General features: G+C 38.6%; 1 protein-coding gene across 3 annotated transcripts in view; it reads right to left on the bottom strand.

Moving 5' to 3' along the window:
- LOC126480694 (protein FAM193A-like) overlaps positions 1-22,642 on the bottom strand; it is a 227,483-nt gene extending 204,841 nt beyond the window's left edge. For 2 of the 3 annotated variants that reach the window (XM_050103933.1, XM_050103932.1), the window contains exons 1-6: positions 22,262-22,640; positions 12,749-12,846; positions 7,842-8,000; positions 6,236-6,378; positions 5,970-6,157; positions 5,750-5,880 (exon numbers count right to left, since the gene is read on the bottom strand). In XM_050103933.1, coding sequence (XP_049959890.1) covers positions 5,750-5,880; positions 5,970-6,157; positions 6,236-6,378; positions 7,842-8,000; positions 12,749-12,846; positions 22,262-22,489 — 947 coding nt within the window. In that variant the 5' untranslated portion in view covers positions 22,490-22,640. Of the gene's footprint in view, positions 1-5,749; positions 5,881-5,969; positions 6,158-6,235; positions 6,379-7,841; positions 8,001-12,748; positions 12,847-22,261 lie in introns of all 3 variants that reach the window. The other variant, XM_050103934.1, reaches the window with a different exon arrangement.
- Positions 22,643-23,710: the final 1,068 nt, after the last annotated feature.

The following is a 23,710-nucleotide window of genomic DNA, read 5'->3' on the forward strand; positions in this document are numbered from 1 at the left end:
AAACATACTTGATCTCTTAGCAACAAAATACTTCTAAACGAAAAGGAAGCATCATACTGGGTGCAGGGATTAGTGACTATGAGGTCACTGTAACAAGAGTGAATACTGAAACACCCACACTCACCTAAAATAAATGTAAAACATATCCATTTAATAAAGTGAATAAAAGTTCACTTGATGCCTTCCTAAGTTGCAGTTTCCACTGCTTCCAAACTAAGAGACTGATGGCATTTGGTATATGCAAGGTGTTTCCGAAGTGACGGTCAATATTCACGGATATGACAGAACTGGTCATTCAAAACAAAAAAAGTCAAGTAAACATGGGCTCTAAAACACATACCTTACGAGTTATGAACAATTCTGGATATTCGATACTGTGAAACAAATCTCTTCTACTGCAAGCTCTTTGTTTTCCATATTTTAGGAAGTGTTAGTATGGACCAAAATAAGAGAATAATGTCCAGTAAACATGTGCTCTAAAATGCATACCTTACAAGCTACGAGCACTTTTTCATCTCTACTACTCTCAAACACAACTCTTCTAATGAACAAGTGCTCATACCCTTTAAAGTATGGATTTTAGAGCACATTTACTGGACATTTTTCTCTTGTTTTGATCCATACTACCACTGTCTAATATATGGAAAGCTAAGAGCTTGCAGTAGAAGAGATTTGCTTCACAGTATCGAAGATCAAGATTTGCTCATAGCTCTTATGGTACGCGTTTTAGAGCACATGTTTACTTGACCTTTTTTGTTTCAAATGATCATCCCTGAATATTGAACATCATTTCTGAAACACCTTATATTTACCAAATAAATTAATAAGAGATGGAACTTATCACCCAAGATACACAAAACAGGTCAGACCACTGTTGCAGAATCAAAGAAAAAAGCATGCCAAATTTAAAAGAAGGGAAATTCCTGAAGTTTACCAATGCTTTTCAGAAGCTTGAAATTTAATGTGATCTTCAGTGTGAGGTGTTTTTAATAATTTGGACAATGAAACTCTGTCTTAAAATCTAGTTGTATGTAAAGTACACCAGTGCCCAACACAATCAATACCATCTCCAATGGCAGGATTGACTTTTTGATACAATCTATATGGTGGTGTAGGTTAAGGTACAAGGATTCACACCCTACAGCCATTCCCTCTGGTGGGCCCTCGTTTCCCAGTAATCGCAAAAATTTTGCGTGATGCTCCATGGCTCTAAAAATGTAACAATTTACAGACAGGTTCCATAGCATGATGGTTAAAGGACTAACTCCATGTGCAAAAGATTGTTGGCTCAAATCTCATTGGGTACAGAGATTTGTTTCTTATTTTTAAATCTTTATCAAAATCACTTTGAGGATTATTTTTATTCAGTTAATTGGTTTAAATGTACTTTTTTCTATTCATTTGTTATGCCATATCTGTCATGGTGTGAAATAAACCATTTGCTATCATTTTTCTTCCAATCAGTCATGTTCATGTAATTTTGATTACTGTTATATTTTAACTTTGATTTAATTACTTCCATGTTGTCATCTGACATTTTAATTCATCCATGTCACAGCATTCAATATTTCCATTTCTCATTTTGCTTGAATTTTCTTTTACTGATAGTCTCTTCACTCGTTTCGTTTGTAATCCATGTTATTTTGTCCATAGCACAACGAAAATTGATGTTTTAAATGTTTGCATATGGATTGCCACCCAAAAAGATGTACATCTTGTAATGAAAAATACATTCCTGACACTACTGCACTGTCAATATAAACAGATTATTTCATCTATTGACTTCTGACCAACAGATCGGCATTTCAAAGTGTTTAAATATTATCATAGATAAATAAAAGCAATTAAATTCACATGCACAAAGCTTCCAAGTGGAAAAAAGAATGATAGTAAGAAAAAAATAAGAGCAACTGAAGAAGTTAAAATGTTGATTAAAATAATGTGACAAAGAAATACAAATGAAAGAAATAGCATGTACACCAACTAATTGAATAAAAATAATTATCAAAGTCATTCCCATACAGATTTAAAATCAAAAAGTGTTGTACCTGATGTGATTTTAATAGACAATCCTTTGGATGTGTAGTTAGTATCTTAGCCATCAAGCTATGGAAGCAGTCTAAACTGTTGTTACTTTTTAAGCTATAGAGCATCACACAACATTCCGGGGGAAAAAAAAAATTCATTAATTACTCACATTCAAGGGTCAATCAGCGTGAATGGTTGCAAGGTGTAATTCCTTGTACCTTAACCTACGTCATTATATTGATAGATGCAGAAAATCAATCCCACCATTGAGGACACCTTCTTAGTAAGGAGTGCTATTGACAAGGGATGTCAAATGGATCCCATATTTTTAGATTTGCAGAAGGCTTTTCACACTGTTCTGCACAAGTGACAACTAATGAAATTGTGTGCCTACAGAGTATCCAGAGTATCGCATCAGTTGTGTAACTGAATTTGTGATTTCCTGTTAGAAAGGTTAACAGTTCACAGCAACTGATGAAAAGTCACTGAGTAAGACAGAAGTGATATCTGCACCTCCCCAACGAATTGTTATAGTCCCTTTGGTGCTCCTGATCTATACAAATGATTTAGGATATAGGATACAAGCTGAGCAGTCATCTTAGATTGACTGCAGTTGATGCTGTCATTCTCTCTCTCTCTCTCTCTCTCTCTCTCTCTCTCTCAGCTTGTAAAGTCATTGGATGATCATAGGCCCTCTGCCGTTCCTGACCAATATAAACAATTTAGGAGACAATTTGAGCAGTCCTCTTACATTGTCTGCAGTTGATGCTGTAATTTACCTTCTCCCTTTTTCTAAAGCTTGTACAGTCAGCAGATGATTAAAATCAATTGCAAAATTATTTATACAAGATATCTGTATGGTGCAAAAAGTGGCAACTGACTAAATACTGAAAAGTGCAAAGTCATTCACGTGAGTACTCAAAGAAATCCACTAAATTTTGGTTACATGATAAAAAACACGGATAATTTTATGGGTTCAGCAAACCAAAGATTATGATCTACTGGCAGAAAACTTACAAAACACAAGAGAGACTGCCTACACTACACCTGGCTATCCTCTTCTGGAGTAAGAGGTCTGTTCAAAAAATTACGGAACATTCATAATTTCACGCCAACAGTATGTTGGAGCGAAATGAGATTGGCATCCCTGCCTCAAGTAGAACGTTGTATCACACAGTTTGCAAATTTCGAGATGGCAGAGTTAGAGGAGCAATGCATCTACTTTAAATTTTGCGTGAAACTCCAGAAAACCTTTACAGACACACACTAAATGATGCAGGAAGCCTACAGTGGTGAGCACTTAATCCATACTCATTCTTACAAATGGTTCACACAGTTTAAAAATGACTGGACAGAAGTTAAAGATGAACCTCGTTCAAGACACCCTTCAACATCTACCGATAGCGCTCATGTCAAGAATGCCAACAAAAATGAGCCTGGCAATTGAAGATTGATTGTCAAAGACATTGCAGAAGAATGTAACATTTCAGTTGGGACATATCATGCAAATCCTGACACAGCTTCATGAACTGCATTGTGTTGATACCAAACTCACCCCATGGTTCATGAGTCAAGACCAGAAAGATCCTCGCCTTGCTATATATGAAGTGCTTTTGGACCGTGCAAATGAGAACGAAATATTCCTTAAGGGAATTGTAACTGATGACGAGATGTGTGTCTATGTTTATGGTGTTGAGACCAATGTTCAATCTTCACAATGGGTTGGCAAAGGTTCTCCAAGATCAAAAAAAGCTCATCAGGTCAGGTCAAATGTCAAAGCCATGTCAATAATCTTCTTTGACTTTGAAGGATTAGTTCATCATGAATTCAAGCCACAGGGACAAACTGTTACTCGAAGATACTATCAGGACATGTTGCGACACCTGCAAGAAAATGTGAGAAGGAAACGATGGCCTGAAATGTGGTGGGACAATTCATGGCTCTTGCATCATGATAACGCAGTCGCACATTCATCCCTGTACTGCCTCATACTCTGTACTCTCCAGACCTGGAACCTCTGGACTTTTTTATCCCCAAAGTTGAAAAACCATTTGAAATGATGAGGATTTGCAGCAACAGACGAGATAAAAGAAAATTCGCAGATGGCACTTCGCACAATCCAGCAAGAAGCCTACCAAGACTGCTTCTGGAGTGGAAACTGTGTTTGGAGCAGTGTATCAATTGTGGAGGACAGTGATCCAAAAGAGACCCTGCACCATCAGTAAAAGGTACGCGTAGAAAAATTTTATGAATGATGTTCCGGAATTTTCTGAACAGAGCTCATATTGCAGCATGGTATGAGATCAACGAATATGTTTGACGAAGGACTAGGGTGAAATTCAAAGAAAGGCAGGCAGTTACATATTATCGTGTAATAGGGGGGAGAGTGCCACATATGCAATACGTAGGTTGGATTGACATTCAATACAATATAATCTTTTTTTGCAGCAAGATGATCTCGCAAAATTTCGATCACCAACTTTCGCCCCTGAGTCAGAAAATATGTTTATGGTGCCTACCTATACAGGAAGAACGATCATAATAATAAAATAGACACTAGAGCTCACACGGTAAGGTAAATGTCAGCTTTTCTCGCGTGTTGTTTGAGACTGGAACGGTTGAAAAATAGCTTGCAGGTGGGTCGCTGACTCCTCTGCCAGGAATGTAATTGGGAACTACAGAGTAATTCTGTAGATGTAGATGGGAAGAGAGTGGGGAGGTGGAGGCTGGCAGCGGCGAGAGGGGGAATGCAGGCAGTGGAGGGGAAAGAGGTAGGGGGGAAGAGGTAGGGGGGAAGAGGTAGGGGGAAGAGGTAGGGGGGAAGAGGTAGGGGGGAAGAGGTAGGGGGGAAGAGGTAGGGGGGAAGAGGTAGGGGGGAAGAGGTAGGGGGGAAGAGGTAGGGGGGAAGAGGTAGGGGGGAAGATTGGTTGGTTGGTTGGTTTGGGGAAGGAGACCAGACAGCGTGGTCAACGGTCTCATCGGATTAGGGAAGGATGGGGAAGGAAGTCGGCCGTGCCCTTTCAGAGGAACCATCCCGGCATTGGCCTGGAGTGATTTAGGGAAATCACGGAAAACCTAAATCAGGATGGCCGGACGCGGGATTGAACCGTCGTCCTCCCGAATGCGAGTCCAGTGTCTAACCACTGCGCCACCTCGCTCGGTTAGGGGGGAAGAGGTAGGGGGGAAGAGGTAGGGGGGAAGAGGTAGGGGGGAAGAGGTAGGGGGGAAGAGGTAGGGGGGAAGAGGTAGGGGGGAAGAGGTAGGGGGGAAGAGGTAGGGGGGAAGAGGTAGGGGGGAAGAGGTAGGGGGGAAGAGGTAGGGGGGAAGAGGTGGTGGGAGGATTTGGGGGGAAGATTTGTGGGGGAGAGGTGGAGGAGAGGTGGGGGAGAGTTGGGGAAGGGGTGGGAGAGGTGGGGAAGAGGTGGGAGGGATGGGGAAGGGGTGGGGGAATTAATGGAACATGGAGGAGATGGGAAGGGAAGGAAACTTGTGAGAGACGGACATGGTGAGTCTGTGGAAGAAAGGGGGAGGGGTGAGAGCAAGAGGGGAGGGGTGAGAGCAAGAGGGGAGGGGTGAGAGCAAGAGGGGAGGGAGTACAAGAGAGAGGAATATAATTTTTATTTTTGTATTACAAATATTGCCCAAATTCCTTTTCATATATGTAATATCTTTGTCACATCTAGTGCATTTAACACAGGAAATGTTGGCGGTTTCTACTTACTTGTAAGCTTCAACCAATGTTTCTGTGTCCCTCCACATAGCTCCTATGAGGGTCATTTCATCATCAAAAGCAAGATAATGATGCACTAGATCTGAATACGCTTCGTTTTTTCCAGGTAACATGTTACGCAACTGTATAGCAAAAATGATAATGTCACTGAATCAATTTGCAAAATACTGCTGCTTCAGTCACAACACCATGGAATACATTAATTCCTCACCTGACCAATGTAAATAGGTAAATTGTCCTGGACAATAGGGTCTGTATACACTAGGCTCTGGTAGAGGTGCTTGTTTAGAACTTCCCAAGTCAAGCTGAATTTCTGCAAGTGTTCCTTTTCCAACTGTTGCAATATTGGACCCAACTGTTTGGCAGCATCACACAGTTTATCATACCCTTCCAACAGACCTGAAAAGTTTAAGGTTATGAAATGCATTTAAAAATTACAAACAGTATTTCAAGAGCTAAAGAGAGAACAATAAGTACCTGTAATGAATATTTCTGCTAACTCTGGGGTTTGCTGTTCCCTATGAAGCAGTTCCAATTGCCTTACTTTGGCTTCTATAACAAATTCCTGCACCTGTGCTTCCAGTCTTTGGAACAACTGATGAGCATCACGTGTACACAACCTAAAAGGAATTTGAAGGTAATAATCTTGCATTGGAACTCAGTTTCACAGAAGGTCAGCACTGTACATTACCATCTTCACTTTAACGAAACACTTTCTTTGCGAATAAATGTGCATTGAACACATTTTTAAACTACAGACAGCAGGTAGCAAGGACTCCTAAAATCTGAGAAGGAAAGACGTTAGCATAACACTGTAATGATAAATTTAGAAACCTGTCAGGACCTTACCACGAATGTAGTTGGTTCGTTGGTTAGTTAGTTTGCTACATCAATTATCATATTTGTGGTGTCTGTGACGCAAAATTTGTAAACTGTTTTCCAAATATCACATTTTCCACAAATATATGACGATATAGTCATTATTTAACTACCTTTTATGCAACTAATAAGTATTGGCAATTACTGGAAACTTAATTATGACATCAGCTCATTTCATAACTTCTTTGTCCTTGATCATGTGGCATGCTGCACAATATTTTGAAGGTAAGAAAGAACTATGTCTAACAACGCCTAGTTCAGAACTCCTAAAGACTGGCTGGAATGCATTGGTGCTATTTTAACACACAGGATGTGGGCTGGCAGCCCATGGGCTCGATCTAGCCTGTGATAGGTTTCAATCCAGCCCGTGGGAAAAAAAACAGAGAGACAGGGATGTGCTCACATCATATTTTACAGAAACAACCAGTGCCTATGCAATCAGTCATCTTAAGTATTTTTCGACAAATACGTAAAAAAACGCTTGCTTATAGTGTTTGCTGATATTAACTCACGAAATTTCAAATATTCGACTGAACTGCCTGTAACCAAAAGTCGCAATGTTACTTCTAACTGTTTGTTGATAGGAACTGCCTATTTCAATGACATATTGTCTTCTTCTATCCTTTCTTGATTAACATTAGTAAATAATTATTGTCCATTGTGGTCATATTAAAACACAGCAACACGTAAATTGAATATACTTTCTAAAAAGCGTAACTGAGGCACAATCTGTTGGCAAAGGGTGACGGGAGAGGGGTGCTACTCATATCAGTCACGGATGCTATAGTTTTCAGTTTATGTGCTAGGTGCGCCGATTTCACATTATGTGACATGACGAAGCAACCCACAAACTTCAGAAAGCATGTGAGCAGGCCCACATGTTATCAAAGGTTGTCCACACTTGCTCTAGACAGTTTGTACTTCTTCTCTGAACAAGCAGATTGCTGGAATGCATTAACAAAATAGTTGTTTCGCTACTTTACCTCAATCCAAGCCATCAGAAGGCAGTTTAGTTTATTATTAGCTTCAGTAAACTAGCTACTCTTTTGTACTTTGAACTGAATGTGTGTCATACTTCACTGCATAACGTCTACATCGTCATTGCAGCAACAATAACACCAAAACTTATGAAAATAATTCTTTCAAAAGTAATAAATAATAAAATCAGAGAACTCCTATGCTAAGTATTACAAAATTAACTTACTTGTGAACTAAGGCTTTCATTTTAGCTTCAGTTTCTGATGATGTCTGTGTCACGTTTCCCTCCATAACCATGCGATACACCATTCGAATATGCTGACGCAACTCCAACCAATGGGATTGGAGGCGCCGCATGTCTTCCAACTGATCTGCTGCTTGTTCTCTGCAAAAGTAGTACAAATTTACATAGATATAACAACGGGCTTGGTATAATTTTTTTGTCACAATCTTCCAACATTTTTTGCGGTTTTGTACTTTTTACGGCAAACTAACATAAGATGATATGAAGCAGGTTGCTTTAAAATATGGCAGTGAGGAAGACTTTATTACTACTTGTGGGAAAACAACATAGACTTTGAAACTGATAACTTTGAAAGGGTCAAAGATCTATCTACATAAATAAATCAAATGGGATTGCCAAAATTTCCCCACCACATGTTCACTTTGAACCATGTCATCAAGATGGTGGATATCCCTACTTAAAGCTTAAAGAAACTAATGAGACAAGAACAGGGATTATGGTTCTTGGGTAGGGACAAGCTGGGTTGAGAAGGGGGTGGGGGGAGGGGGAGAATAGCATCTGAATTTTCATTTGACCACCAAAATAACAACACACTTCACGATACCCACCATTATCAACAATTAAACATTAATTTCAACTACCAGCTCAAACCACAAAATCATACACAACTACTACAACACAAATTTTTATGCGCACACGCACACACACACGCACGCACAATACCAGTCCCCAACACAATACCCACATCAAAATATAAATAAATAATTTTTAACCTCTGCCGTATGGTTCACCATTAAATGTTGATAACCTCTGGTACCTAAATCTCTGTATGAAGTAAATGAATCAGAAATGATAGTGGAACCTAACCTTCTGCATTGTATACCTGAACCTAACCTTCTGCATTGTATTCCTCAATTAAAGTAACCAAAGCCCGTTTTGCACTCCTCCTCACCACCCTAAAAATCACATCAGAATTCTCACCCCAGAAACAACAGTCCCTCCACACCCTCAGAATGATCACTGCTCCCATTATTAGCCTTTCCAAACACAGATTTGTCCATTTTTACAACTATCCATGACCCCTGCGCCCCCACCCCCATAGCCAAGTCAACCGAAACTCCGGGGAGGGGGAAGGGGATACACTAACACACTGATCATTGAAATCCATCTCATGAAAACAAAAACAAATAGACAAACAAGCACACAAATACCAATAATAAGTTGACCAAACAATATCCCATATGGCCATCCTAGAATTCTTGCAACAGGACCCCTCTTAATAGACCACCAAATATTGTCACGGTGGGCCTACCATATGTACTCATTTCTGTTTCAAGCAGCAGCAACTATGGTCAACTTCAGCAAGTCACTGCACTGCTGACACCTCACCTGCTCCCTCACCAGGCCGTACAACTGAAGAAATTTAATTGTCACAGCCATATCTTTGCTCACAACAGCAACTAACAAATGACTGGTATATTCAATCACAAGATCCATACCTAGCAACAAATGACAAAGAAGCAAAGTTAAATTTCAAATCACGAATGAACAAATTTCAAACGACAAAGTAACAGCTCCAAAACCAAAAACAAATCAGTAGCCGATAACTAATAACATTTAAATAACACACAAAAGCAAACTCTGACCACACTGAGTAACGCACTGCACTAAGTACAACGCCACACTAACATCACTCATAAACAATTTGGAAACACAAACATTCTTCACTAGTGTGCCATTGCTTATTCCAACATTCACTCTGCAAACACAAGTCATTCAAATACACCGCGCCACAATGATGTCACACAAAACAACATAGTTATGTCAAGGATCAAAGCTGACAACATCTGGTACTCCCAACTTTCTGCTGACCCAGAAAAATTATGCTGAGACTATCACACCAAAACAGTAAATAAGTCTGTTAAAAAAAGGAGGACAAATACTTTGCAAGGCAGCCTCTTAAACAGAGCTTTGTAAGATCAAAACATCATGGTAGATGGTCCTCTTTCACACACAAAAACTTATTTTATGTCATGCAAGAGCATTACTTAAAAGAGTACATTTTATTATCTTCTCAGTAAAATGTGTTTCCTAACAGTTATTATTCCAAGTATTCATAGTGTCAATAAATTCTTAATGGAATATTTTAGCATTATTATTAATTTATTATTACTTATTTCATTTGTCAGTCATCTAATGAACATGACAGCTTATAACAATTCTGACAGTTATTATTTTATCTTTTTTCAAAGTCAGATGTTTTTCATAAATGCACCATGTCCCATGTCTAGCAGAGCGTTAGTCTAACTATATGACTGAAGTTTTTTTCCTTGTACTGGAAACACCCAAATGCAACCAGAGTTGGTGGAAGATGTCTTGGTTTTGCACTTCTTAAAACTGTATACCCATTCCACCTAGATTTATTTGTTTTTCTTTCTTTCTTTCAATATTCCACTACAGGATTCTTGTTTTCAGTAATCAAGGGTGTAGAATAATCAGTTTCTCCATGTACCAATTCAGCAACTATTTGTTTGATTATAGTCAGAAATAGTATGAAAATCTTTCAGTGTTGTAGGGTATGTTGTGCTGAGAAATAATTGTCAAGAAAAACACTCGGTATCATTTGAGCACAAATTCAAACAGCTAACCAGAGATGGTGTCACCATATGTTTTCTTTGTTGGTTACCTATAACTGAACAAGAGAGCAATACCAAAATTGCACTCAGAACAGTAGTAAGGATCGAACCCAAGCTTAAGGCTGAACAGTCATGTATGCTATCATCTACATAATGAGAACAACTGAGATTTATTGTACATTGGGGAGGGAAGGCGGGTGTCATTTGAATTCATGCACGCAGACTGGTTGGCTAACTTTAATGTTAATTAACTCTGAAACAGTGCAACGTATTGAATTTTTCTCGTAACAATTACTTCTCAGCATGATCTATCCCACATTATCAGACTGTTTCGGACTGCCCTGTATGTATTATTTGTAAAAAGGTGTTGAAGATATATTTTGTTCATTTGGAATCCTCCAATGCTCTTATGTGGTCAATGAAGCGAAGTCTGTTTTTGTGAACTGTTCCTGTAATTTTCCTATTTTAGAATATATTAACTGTTTCTAATTTTTATATGATCCCATTTTGTGTAAGATCTTTCTCCCTGTTCTAATTCTGCTAGTTCACATCTAACTCTCTGTGTCTCCCTCCCCCACCCGCACATTTTTTTAAGTCTCTTTTTATGCTGACTCACTGTTACACAGCTCATGTGAATCAGTTTCTTCCTCTTCTGCACTCTGAATTACTATACCCTACCACTTTCTTACCTGAACATTACATTATTATTTCATGGGAATGAGCCAATGTCGGATAGTAACACTGGTTGGGCATCCTCTGTGTCCATATTTCTTTCATTATTTTACTATGAGCTTATTCCCTCACTTCACACCAAATTGCCCCAGTCTCTTCCTACTCCTACTACTACTACTACTACTACTACTACTACTATTACGACGACGATGACCACCACCACCACCACCACCACCACCACCACCACCTCCTCCTCATGTTTCTTCTATGTCGATCCTTGTTTCTTTATACTTTTTTGTTTCCACAGTCCACTTTATGGTTTCTGTCTTTACTTTCCAGCTGGTATCACAGAATTCAACTACTTGTCTTGAGAATTTACATGGTTTCATTCTCATGACATGGCTTTAACAAATTTTTTCATCCCATTTCAATAACTTTCTCCTCCATTTCATTTTCTTGGACATTTCACCCATCTACAATATTTTTTAATAGCTTGATTTTGACACATTTTGTTTCAACATATTTTGGTGCTTGTTTATTGGAAAGTAATATACTGTCTTCTAAAATGAAATCCGCAAGTCTCTTTTTTATGCAATTTCTTTTAAGAGTTTGGCCACTTTCTGAGGTGGCTTGATGTCACAAAACAAGGGTACAAGATCATCTACAAATGCAAGACAATTTAATTTTCTTCTACCTAATGTGATCGGGTGGATAAAATTAAAAATATATTTTTGCTTGCGCCACTCTGTTATTACTTGATCAGGTACACAGTTGAATAGTAATTGAAGTATGTGTCTTATGTTAGTTTCGAAGGTGAAAGATTCCAAAATTTCTAATTTAGATTTTGGGATTTTGTTTTTGCTTATCAGAGTTTTGTGGTCTCAGCACTATTCACTCCAACTTTGGAACAATGAGTCACGATAAACTGAAATGCAAGTGTTTAAAGTCGACAAATATGTATACTTAGCTTCGTTTTCTTGACAGATCCTTTGATGCTCCACATTTACTTTCAGCTATTTGTGTAGCCACAAGTTCAATCGTGTTTATGGGCCAGCATTTTAGTGGTTGTTTGAACTTTTTCCATTGTTTGTATTCCTCTTAGCGTTTTCCAATAACATACTGATGCCGTCATGTGTATCCCTTCAATCCTGCCACTTTGTGCTATCCATCCACTGTTGGACTACTTCTGTTTTCTCTCTCTACGTCTTTCCATTTACTATCCTACTTTTTCCTTCTCAGCGGAAGCTTAGATTTAGCTCAGTCTTATTTGTGTGTGTGTGTGTGTGTGTGTGTGTGTGTGTGTGTGTGTGTGTGTGTGTGTGTGTCTACGGATCAATTCCTCATGTATAATGAGAGTAGTTACTTTACTTTTTCAGTTGTTTCATCTGAGTCTTTCACGATGGCATGCATGTGTGAATAAAAGTTTCGCAGCCATCAAGCCATGTCACTTTGAATAAAACAAAACGGTTTAATTCCACGTGATGCATCTTGAAAACTGAGAAGATATTCCTTCCACTCTGATGATGTGACATGGAATATATCAAAAGTCTAAACACATACACCACCAGCACAAATGCTTACCTCCGATCTTTGCATGTTTTACAAGTGCATTGCTTCTCCTCCTTTTGAAATTCAGTTTTTTGAAGAGAATGTGATAGATTCTCAAGCACAGGACCATTCTGAAAACAAAACAATACAGCCAGTCAATTAAGATAAAAATACTTTTGGATTAAAGGAGACCCCCCCCCCCCCAACACACACACACACACACACACACACACACACACACACACACACACACTCTTCTGCTTTTGGTGAGTGGTCTCCTTTAATTCAAAGGTATTACATTTCACCAGAGCTTTCCTAAAAACATGGTTAAATAAAAGAATTCTGAAAGCTTCTAGCATTAATCCAAGTTCAAAACCTTTTCTTCTGATCACACTATCTGCTGAAAGTAAGGAACTAAAATAAAATAAGTACTTTCAGCTAAGTCCATATTCACAAAATATTTACCGGTATTTCGTGATCACACTAGACGATAGTCACTTGATCATGTTCTCATGATTACATGTCATTCTTGTACAAAATGATAAAATAATTTCTTGGGATGGTCAAATATATAATCACAAACTTATTGTCTAGTCACAGACTTATTGTATTACACAATCTCCAAGAAAAACACTTACTGATAATCTTTGTCATACAGTATTTTCAGCTTAACAATTACAAGAGGTAGTCAAAGTATTAATCATCCATATTTATATAATTAATATATTGTTTGTGATGTCTAAAACTTTCGTGATGGGCTAGTTGTAGAAATGGTTCTCATGCAAAACATTTGATGATATGAAACCCCACAACATTCTGAGCTACGACTGCAACCTTCTATTTATACCATTCTAGGTGAGAAACGTGTAGACTTGAAGGCACTAAATTCAGTGGCTAATAACAAAGCATTCCTGATCGGTAGAATGGAGGACAGCCATGGCACCTATCAGATGAAGCAAAGTCATCAGCACACGTGCAAGGACTGTCATTTCCTCCCTCGCACTGTTGGCAGGCCACACTACCAGTCTCTGCTGGAAGCCAAAAGCCAGGATATGCATTAGTGCTGATGCAGTGCCCATCCACGCCACTGTTGTCAAAATATTTCAGTCGCCACCAATGCGTTATCCCTTGAGTGACTAGTAGTTTCCTTTTGCAGTTTCTGTAACATGAACACTGCCAGCACTCATTACCATGCTGTGTTAAGTTGCAAACCTGTATCTTTTCGTAAGATTTGTTGAGCTATGAATATTAGACTACATTTTTCACTACACTGTTCCAGTACAAAACTATTGGAGTGAGGAATTTAATCCTTTGGTAGTCCATGTTGCATACCCTGATGCTCAGCCACTGTTTGATGTCTGACTTACCACAGCTACAGGGAATCCAACAAATTCCAAGCATTCTCACACCAAAAGAGCCCACAACAGAGCCTACAAGAGCTCAGAGTTGCATTGGTGGTTGAAAAATGCATAATTTGAATTTAGTCTTCTTCAGTGTTAATTTCATTTTTCAAAGATAGATCACCATCATATGGAAAGATGGCCACTCCTCTCTGTTCTTCACTTTCTTCTAGCCTCTTGACATTGTCCAACATGCATCGAATGTAAGCCACAGTGGATCTCCTGTTCAGAACATCCATTTTGCAGGAATGTATTACAGAGGTGATGTAACTCATCAGCTAAGCTGTATGAATCTGATGAAGCTTGTGCGCCGTGTACCAATATCCAAAGCGTGTCACTTCGTAGTGAAGGATGGTGATGGCTAATGGCCTGAAAGTGCAAGTCTGGGAGCGCAGGTTTACAATACACAGAGCTTGACCTAAGATGCCACCCTCCTTTTTTCCACACCAACATCTCCATTTTTATCAATCTCTACTGCAAACTTCTAGCTTGGCCTAACAGCAACATCATTTCTGCAGTTTCTGAAAATGAAATTACTGAACATTACTCAACTTTATCAATGGGCTTTGGCATTTTGGTTCTCCTAGTGGTGTGCTACAGCACTGTGGTACAGGGATCTGAACAGACATCAATCTGCAAACTAACAACGTCAATTGATTAGTAACACAACTTTATTTTTTTGAGGTGATAATTAAATATTTATGATTACTCCTCATAAAGCTTTCTTGTTATCAATTTCTGTGTCACAGAGAAGTGGCACTGTGTCACCTGGAGACTATTACGAACAAAGCACAGTCTAGATTACATATTTTCTTGTAATGAACTGTTTTGGCTGAATTCTGCCATCTTCAGATCTAAATTACAAAGAGGAGGATAACTACTGCCATATTGAACAGTTGTGTGTCAATATGCACTTGCCAATGCTGGTACAGCTATAACTTGTCCATATTTAACATCTGAAGACAACTTGCACATTAAAGAATAGAAAAATATTTATGACATTATTTAAAGAGTAACGGTGTGTGTGTGTGTGTGTGTGTGTGTGTGTGTGTGTGTGTGTGTGTGTGTGTGTGTTTAGAATGATATATCAATGTGTAAAACATACTAAAAAAAACCAAGTATCAAGATTTATTTTTCATATTTACTTAAGTTTTTCAGCAGATCACAAATTTTAAATTTATGATAGTTTAAGATTAGTTATTGAATAATGTTTTCCTCTTGAGCTTTCAAAATTTCTCACTCTCTCAACATATGTGACATATTTGAAGCAGAATTACAGCAAACTGTGAAACCTAATGAGTACACGCACAAAATTATGTCAACGCAGTCACACACCACCTCAGCCATTAGTGACAGCAGCTGTTAAGTTCACTAATGTTTCTTTAAAAATAATTCTATAAATTAATAACAGAAGGCAGCACCTGACAAGGGAGAGGTAGCAAGATCTCGGTAAATTTTTCTCACACAAAATGAGTCCAATTTTAGAACAATAGGTGGCTTGTGCATCAAGAAAATCGTGGCCTTCTCATACAAGGGTGTGGTCTTTTGGACAGTGTCGTGGTCCGAGCTGTAATTGGGTACAGTCTTTTGAACACAGGTTCATGGCCCGAGTTCTGCTCAGGCTTGGCCGGCAAAGTATTAATTTGGTCAAAAATGGTCATTAGAATAAAGTACTTGATGTAGACTGTGTTTGTTCATGAAAATTTCATTTCCTTACCTCAGATACTGCCCTTTGCTGCAAACACTACCGCATATGAGACAGTGACCATCCTCATTCAGACAAGATCTGAGGGATCTGGACACAAGAAAGACCTATCAAACAAGTGCATTTAATGATATGTTCCATAACATGTGCAAAAGTGTCCTGCCCTACACTCTCAACAATCTCAACCTGTTGAGACATTTAGTGTTACAGCCTCAAATGCAATATGAAAACACAAATTTCTTTCCATAACAAATGTTATGATGCATTCACAGTTGACTTGACAATGGCAAATACAAAAACACTCATTTAACTATTAATTCTTAACTGACATTGTTTGTGAATATATTGTGAAAGCTCTGAATTGAGATTGATCAAATTGTTGGGAAAGGAAACGTAATCACTGCTCCTGCCAATTTGACCCCCCCCCCCCCCCACACACACACACACACACACACTTTCTCAGCCCTTTAACTAAGTAGTTTTAGATCAACAGACACAACTGACAACTTCAGACAGCAAGTGTTTTGTTTCTGCTTACAGCCAACCTGAGCATGACTGGGTGCAGTAACATAACTGTAGTAAATTTGAACACTTTTCAATCTCTCTCCTCTCATATGCAATTATTAACAATTTCAATTGCACATAAAATTCCAGCATCTGTTAGCTGCATATGTCATTTCTTTTTCCACTGGTGCTCCCTACAAGGGACAATTACAGTGTCTGGACTAGTGAAAGAATCTGTGTTTGTTCCCTCTTCACTGCTATAGGAGTAGATTGGCATGTCTAGATACAACAGAAAAAGGGGGGAGTGCAGTAAGAGAGAGTGTGTGTGTGTGTGTGTGTGTGTGTGTGTGTGTGTGTGTGTGTGTGTGTGTGTGAGTGAGTGTGGGGTGGGGGGGGGGGGGGGGAGCAGCATAGTAACAGGCTGAAATGGGATGGGTGTAGAATTATTGCTAGTGGAGACTGAGGATAGGATGACACATTGGAAGAACAGTTTGCATATAAGTTAATTCAGAGAAGCTGCTATCAGTGCAGGGGGGGGGGGGGGGGAGGGGGAGATGTTTTGTGCTTATGCTCACATAAAAGGCTACGCTAAAATTACACTATAAGTGGTATATAATGGCTCCTTCCACAAGTGACTATTTATGATAGTATAGAATATGCCCACAATGGAAGTGTAATAGAATGAGATGGGAGGGTGTGTGAACAGGTCGTCTTCCATCTCGGTCTTCAATAGGTGTGTGGCCTGTGTGGCAAGAAGCGGAGGGAATTAGGTGCAGCGTAAGGACAGGGCTGGATATTTTGTGCATAGGATGGGTAATAGTATACCAATGAGAGCTTGGAAGGATTGTAGGTAGAATATTCTTCATCTCCTGCCTCTGTATGAATATAAGAATTTGAAGTCCTAACTATGGATGTGCTTAAGTTGTTTGAATGTAGGAGAATGCTGGATAATAATGGGTGGTGTTGGTGGGGGGGCGGAGTGGTTGCTTCTTTGCAGCTTATTCAAGGGGGTAGTCAGACGATTTACAGGTATGTGTGGATGTGAGGCACGACAGGTATGTTTGCCGAGTAAGTTTGGAAAGAAATGGCTGCCTGTGGAGGCCTTAATGAAACTTCAGCATTCTGGGCCTTGCACTGCCCCACACTGCAGATGTGCAATCTGTGGGCAAGCAGATTGTACGAGACAAGAGAATTTTTTGCGTGGGAGGGAAGGCACCTGTTACGGTATGGCAAGTGGGTTTGCTATTGGGAATGGTTTTTATAGAATGATGAGGGAGGTGGAGATCAATGTCCGGGAAGGTGGTAAGTTGTGCCGAAGAGGACCAGTTGAAGCATGTAGGGAAGGAGGTGGTTCAGGCTGCGGAGGAATGAGATTTCCTCTAAGTGGCCCACAAACGGGTCAGTATAAGAAGGTGCCTTCATACGCCCACAGCTGCCGTGCAGCAGAAGTAGGGCTCGTGCAAGATAACGCCTTCATGTACTGTGCCGTTTGCTTTGACCGTTACGAATGAAACATTCATTGCCTGCTTCAGAGCAGCTGGTGGCCAACTTGCTGCTCTACCAGAATGGAGTGTGTGCACACCACCTGCTCTGCAATTTCTCTCAATGATTAGAAAGAAATTATTTGGTAAAAACATTGATTCTCTCACATATCACAGCCTCATTGGTATGTTTCATGATAAACTGCATATCACTTCATTAATGGTGATAATTATTGTGATACTTTTAAGTGACTGCAAGAAATTTGAATAGTTCACAAAAATAAATAGCAGTCGCTATGAGTTTGCATTTGGTGCCCATTAGGTCCCCAACACTGTGTACGAAATGTAGCTAACACACTGAATTTTTCTTTAAATTTATAGAGATGGGATCCATATCTGTCTCCAGTCTTGGCAAAATAGATTGTATGTAGTGCACTCACTTCCTTTCATGTGTATAAATGATACAATGAAAGTAAAATATTCATAAAATCCCTCATATCTTAAATGGTTTGAGATATCGAAATGAGTTTTTGGCAGGGGCTCAGTAGTTTTATAAATCCCTTCTACATGTCTACATGCCTGTTGGTTACTCAGATACTCTTCCATTTGATGTGTAATGATTGGTATCTACATCTATATCCATACTGTGCAAACCACTGAAATGTTACGCCCTTCTGGTTTCACAGGTAGCGCAATTTTGAGAGACCAAATCCACTGCAGTTGATGGCTCACTAAGGAATTCTGCATATGTGGAGGTTATCACAGTCAAAATATCCTAATAAAGAACTGTACTTTGAAGGTCATGAGACTTGTGTGATCAATACTAATTCAGGCAAACTCTTAGGCAGTTCCCAGTAAGTGGTGCCATCCAACACCAAAGCTAAGAAATCAATGAGAATTACTCTCATCAATAAAAAATATAGTCAAGTACCTGTTAGCTGGTTTGAGATTTCATAAACAAATTGCAATCTTTTTACAGTCTGCATGTGAGCTCACTGGTTACTAAGGAGTATATACAATATTTGTACTTAATGTTATCCTTATTTACCTCTGTTTTAAATCAAAATCCAGCCACTATTGTGTTCTCCAGAAGAATATTCAGTCATTTCAGTGCCACAATATGTACACGGGAAATATTTTTCAAACACACAACCTCCACAGCAACTTGTACCTCAAATCATTGGTGCTAGATTATACAAGGAAGTAAATTTAAAAAGAGAAGGATGTAAAAGTAAGAAATGGGATCCTAACAGGAATGACAAACTTAGCTTAGTTGACATTACTGAATTGTCACAATCCAGCACTACAACTAATTTCCATACTGAATTCTGTCTCCCACTAAAAACAGCAGTAACAGTCAGGCACGTGATCGCACTCGTTGTACCAAAAAGGAGGCATGAATGGTTTACCAGACCTGCCTCTCCTAACGCAAAGAGTTAATTTTTTTTCCTAAATTTAGTGTAGGCCTTTGCCTAGTTTGAGTTTATTAATCTATTCATTCCCTGATACATGATCTCAATTCTACTAAGCAAAGTTTGGATGCCATCTAGCAACTCGTCCAACACCTTCAATATACTCTTACAAATTTCTCTGAATTGTGAGTTGACATTGCAAATACATCAATCAGGATTTCTTCTGATGTCTAAAAGTGGCAAGTTGTTGCACACAATTCCCTATCATAAGGGCAAACAGGTTGTTGCTAGACATTGCTTGTTAAGTGTGTCTAACGAAACTGCTCAAATGTGCTGGCCTATATTAACTATGTAATAACAAATCATCTAAGGTTATGTATATCATGTACAAGGGTGACACAGTCAACTAAGAAAAAGTTAAGACCAAGAGAAAACAGTGTCTTGACAGCAGTGCTGGTGGAGACTTCTATAAATAACAACTCAGATATAGAATGGCTGTGCAGTATCAATGTCACAGGAAAGGTAACATCAATGCTGTATTAGAGATAAACATTTAGTTTGGTACTAACAACACTCCTAAAGTATCCTTCAAGGTCGAGGTTATGTTGAACAGTGACAGTTTTGATGAGGGTTGAAGAAAAACCATCAAATGTGAACACAAAATAAAGGTTATAGAAACACATTGTGCCACATTCACTCCATGTTTGATGGATTTACATTACAAATAACTAAATTGCAAGGCAAATTCAGAAAAACTGTATTAGGCTACGTAAGAAACCCATTTCTGCCTAGTAATTTGGTGTATATTACAAGCGTATATTGAGTGCCAAATAGGAAACAGGCAGGTGGGAGACAGAACTTTTCTTAATAGCTCAGCTTCCTCAACTAGAGAACGCTGGACAAAATATTCAGACTAAACAGTTTCTTACCTTTTGCATCAACAGGGCTGCACTGAGTGTCAAGAAAGTTGGGAAAAGATCATGGAGAAGGGCTAGATGTATGGAGGTCCCACTGATAAGAATCAGCAAACTTAACGGCTCTGTGAAAATATAAGACCTTGGAATGAGTAAGATCTTTTTGATAGGAGCTACTTAAGAAGTTTGGTGACAAAAAATGAAAATTATGTGTAGAAAATATGAAGGACAATCCCTATGGGTAAATGAGTTTATGAAAAAATACAAAGATTTTTTCACAGCAAAAAAAGTCAATACACCTAAGGAAGACCTTCGCAAAGTGTTTTGTCTGGCACTGACTTTCACAGGCATAAGAGCAAAATATTAGGACAGATATGTAATGTGGCTGTGGAGAAAAATACTTATATTGAACCAGACTGAGATACACAAAAATAGGAGAGAAAGGAAATCTAGCAGAAATGGAATGAAGAAAGTAATGTGCATGGAACATATTTCATGAATAACTCCAAGAACAAAAAGTCATAAAAGGAAAGAATGCAGGGAAGACCAGGTGACAAAGCACAAGGCTGGGTATGCAGAAGAAAAAGGCACATATTGTGCTATTTGACAATTCATCAAATAAATAACCTGTGCATAATAAATGCAATTAAATATAAGGAAAGTTTTGTTTTGTAATGTTACAGTTACACCACCTCATGTACCACAGAACACAAAATGACTGGAGTGCAATACTGGGCACCCTGAAAACTTGGTTGCAGTTACGAACTGATCTGTAGCACTGGTCAAAAAATGATAATTTGGTTGCAGGTTGGTGAAGCCAATGAATGTGGATGCCAAATAAAGAGCGTGGTAAGTCGCGGACCTGCAGAACAGTCCAATGTTCATGCCTCACACACTTATAATCATAAAAACTAAAACTGCAAGTAAATTCTGAAAAGTATGTTAGATTAAAGATAATCAACAACTACTTGATGCATATTACATGTGGTACAAATATCATACATACAGTATAAAAAATGCACAGGCAACCCACTACATAGCGCTGCCTAAAAAGTAGAATTCTAGCAAATTTCTGTAGTGATGTTCCAACTGGTACAGTACCTACAATACGGTTTAGAGAACATTCACAACAACAGTTAGGCAGTGTAATGTGGAACCTAGCAATTATTGCTCTCCATAAAACTCATTCACACAGTTCCATCCTAAACTAGTGTGCAACATATTGAGGCAAAATACAAAAGGATGAGGGATATGTTACAAGTTGCATGGGTAGCAAAAAATTATTGTTCAGAAGGTGGTAATACTGATGCAAAATTGTTTTTCATTGAAGCTACCAACAAGAACAAAACATATGAATAGGCTACTTAATATCTGGAACTCCTAAACCTGAGAGTATAAATATTTTTACTTTAGTTCCTTATTCAAATCACTTCAGCTACAAAAGAAAATTTTAATGTAAAATTAAGAGCTGTTATAATTGGACTGGACAACTACAATAACTAACATAATTATTTATTTACACATATCACAAAGTCAATTGCTAAATCAATGCACAGCCTATATAAAAAAGCTGTACAATATGTGTCAAATATTTATGTGCGCTTGCAAACTGCAATAAAAGAAACACAATTCACTGTGAGATAGTAATAAGTATTTAATTCTTATGCCTACATAACACACAGATACACTGCTTCACAACTTCTACATTGCAGGCCTACTGCTTCACATTAGACAACACTGGAAAGCAGTGGCATCAAGACCCACCGATAGTTGGAAAGTTACTTAAGCACTATCACTAACCATTTCCAGATCACTGAATACAGAAAATTACATCAGATTTATTATACTTAAAAGATACCATGCTAGTCCATGGTAATGATAACTCTATTATCTATATGACCTACCCACTAGTAAGTTACAGATACATGTCAAAATAGCGTAGCAAGGGCAGCTCACACACGAAATGCAAATGTCAAGTATCAAGCATGGAAATTATGTCAACGACGGCTCTAAGTAAACATTTTTCAATAAAATCTTACAACTTACTTGGCGTTAACTAAACCAGTACGCCCTGCATTGACAGCTACAAGCTTAACAATTATGTTTCGTATCAGCAGCACAATAACTTACCTTTGGTTCGGGGATGCGTTTAGTCGCTTCAACATTATTTCTCTGTCCCGTAGAACTATCGTCCACACTTGGTGCTCCGTCCGCTTCCTCTCTGACATTTCCCGGCTGATCATTTTGCTTAAGTTCCTCCTTTCCACTTTGTCCACATTCTTTACCAAGAACGTCACCCATGTTTCCACTTTTAATGCTCTTTCTTTTTTTCGATTTCTTAGAGTCCGAGCAGCTCATTCTCTTACTCTTTGAACCAAATTTAAACAGTCTAAATCACACAAATCAATACGTTGAGCAAAACAATTTTGCGCTCATGTGAGACACAAAACCTAAACTTCACGCAAAACATTCGCTCAATATGGCGTTGTTCAAGTTACATACTTGTGTCGATAGATGGCGTTCCGATTAACGTAAAATAGTTTCGTAGCTTTCAATTAACAGTGTCAATAACGTGAATATAACGTCACTTTCTATTCCAAGTGCAACATTACTTCCCGTATTCTCGATTATCTCTAGCTGCCCAACGACGAAAACTATGACATGCCCCTCAAGTGTAATGAACCTACTGGTTTCTTCGCACACAAGTCATCTCACAACAATGCAACAAATCATTTTCGTTCATTTGCTTAACTATAACTTTTTTCATGCTGCAGAATAGGGAGAGAGAAAGCCAGGGAGAGGGGAATAGAGAGAGAAGATGGAATAGTTTCTAAATATCACCTGTTTCTCCTGACTGCTATAGATAGTTTTTGCGTAATCAGCATGTCTGGAGTGAGAAACTTGAAATAGACGAATTGATGATTTAAGTTTATATGAAGAATTTATATTTGCACAAAATAGGAGGACCGATTACAAGTACTTTTAGTTAAACATACTGATACTGAGAGGAAGAGAGTTCGTAATTCAGGATTCGATCTGAAGTCTCTTGTCAAAAGGCCTACTCCTAGTATCTTGCAACAACAGAAAATTACACTAGTACCACAGTGTCTCATAGCTAGTAAATAACAGGACAGCAAAACTTACACGGGCGACAAAATTAATTTCATTCTTTTAAATAATGCCGCAGTTGATGCATAAATGATCACAAAATGGTTTAAGGCACGAAAATTTAATTAGAGACACTCAAAGAACGTCTCGTTAAAATCAGTTTAGGAAAAAAGTAAGAAAAAGTTTTCAGGTTAAAATGGTCGATGTTCTATTATCCCTTATGACTCATGTAGACTGGTAACTCGTACGAAGGCACATCGACAGTCTTTCGTAGCTAGATTCTGCTACAGAAATGGAAAGTGGCACTTCCCCCATAACTTAACAGTCACTCGCACTGTAGTTGTAATCGACGCAAAATGATTGAGTACAACATAAGTGATACCTGGCGTTCCCCAAGGAAGTGTTATATGCTTTCTGGTGTTCCTAACAAACATAAATAGTTTAGGAGGCAATCTGAACAGCCCTCTGATA

Source organism: Schistocerca serialis, chromosome 5, assembly GCF_023864345.2.
Source record: "Schistocerca serialis cubense isolate TAMUIC-IGC-003099 chromosome 5, iqSchSeri2.2, whole genome shotgun sequence".
NCBI classification, from domain to species: Eukaryota; Metazoa; Arthropoda; class Insecta; order Orthoptera; family Acrididae; genus Schistocerca; species Schistocerca serialis.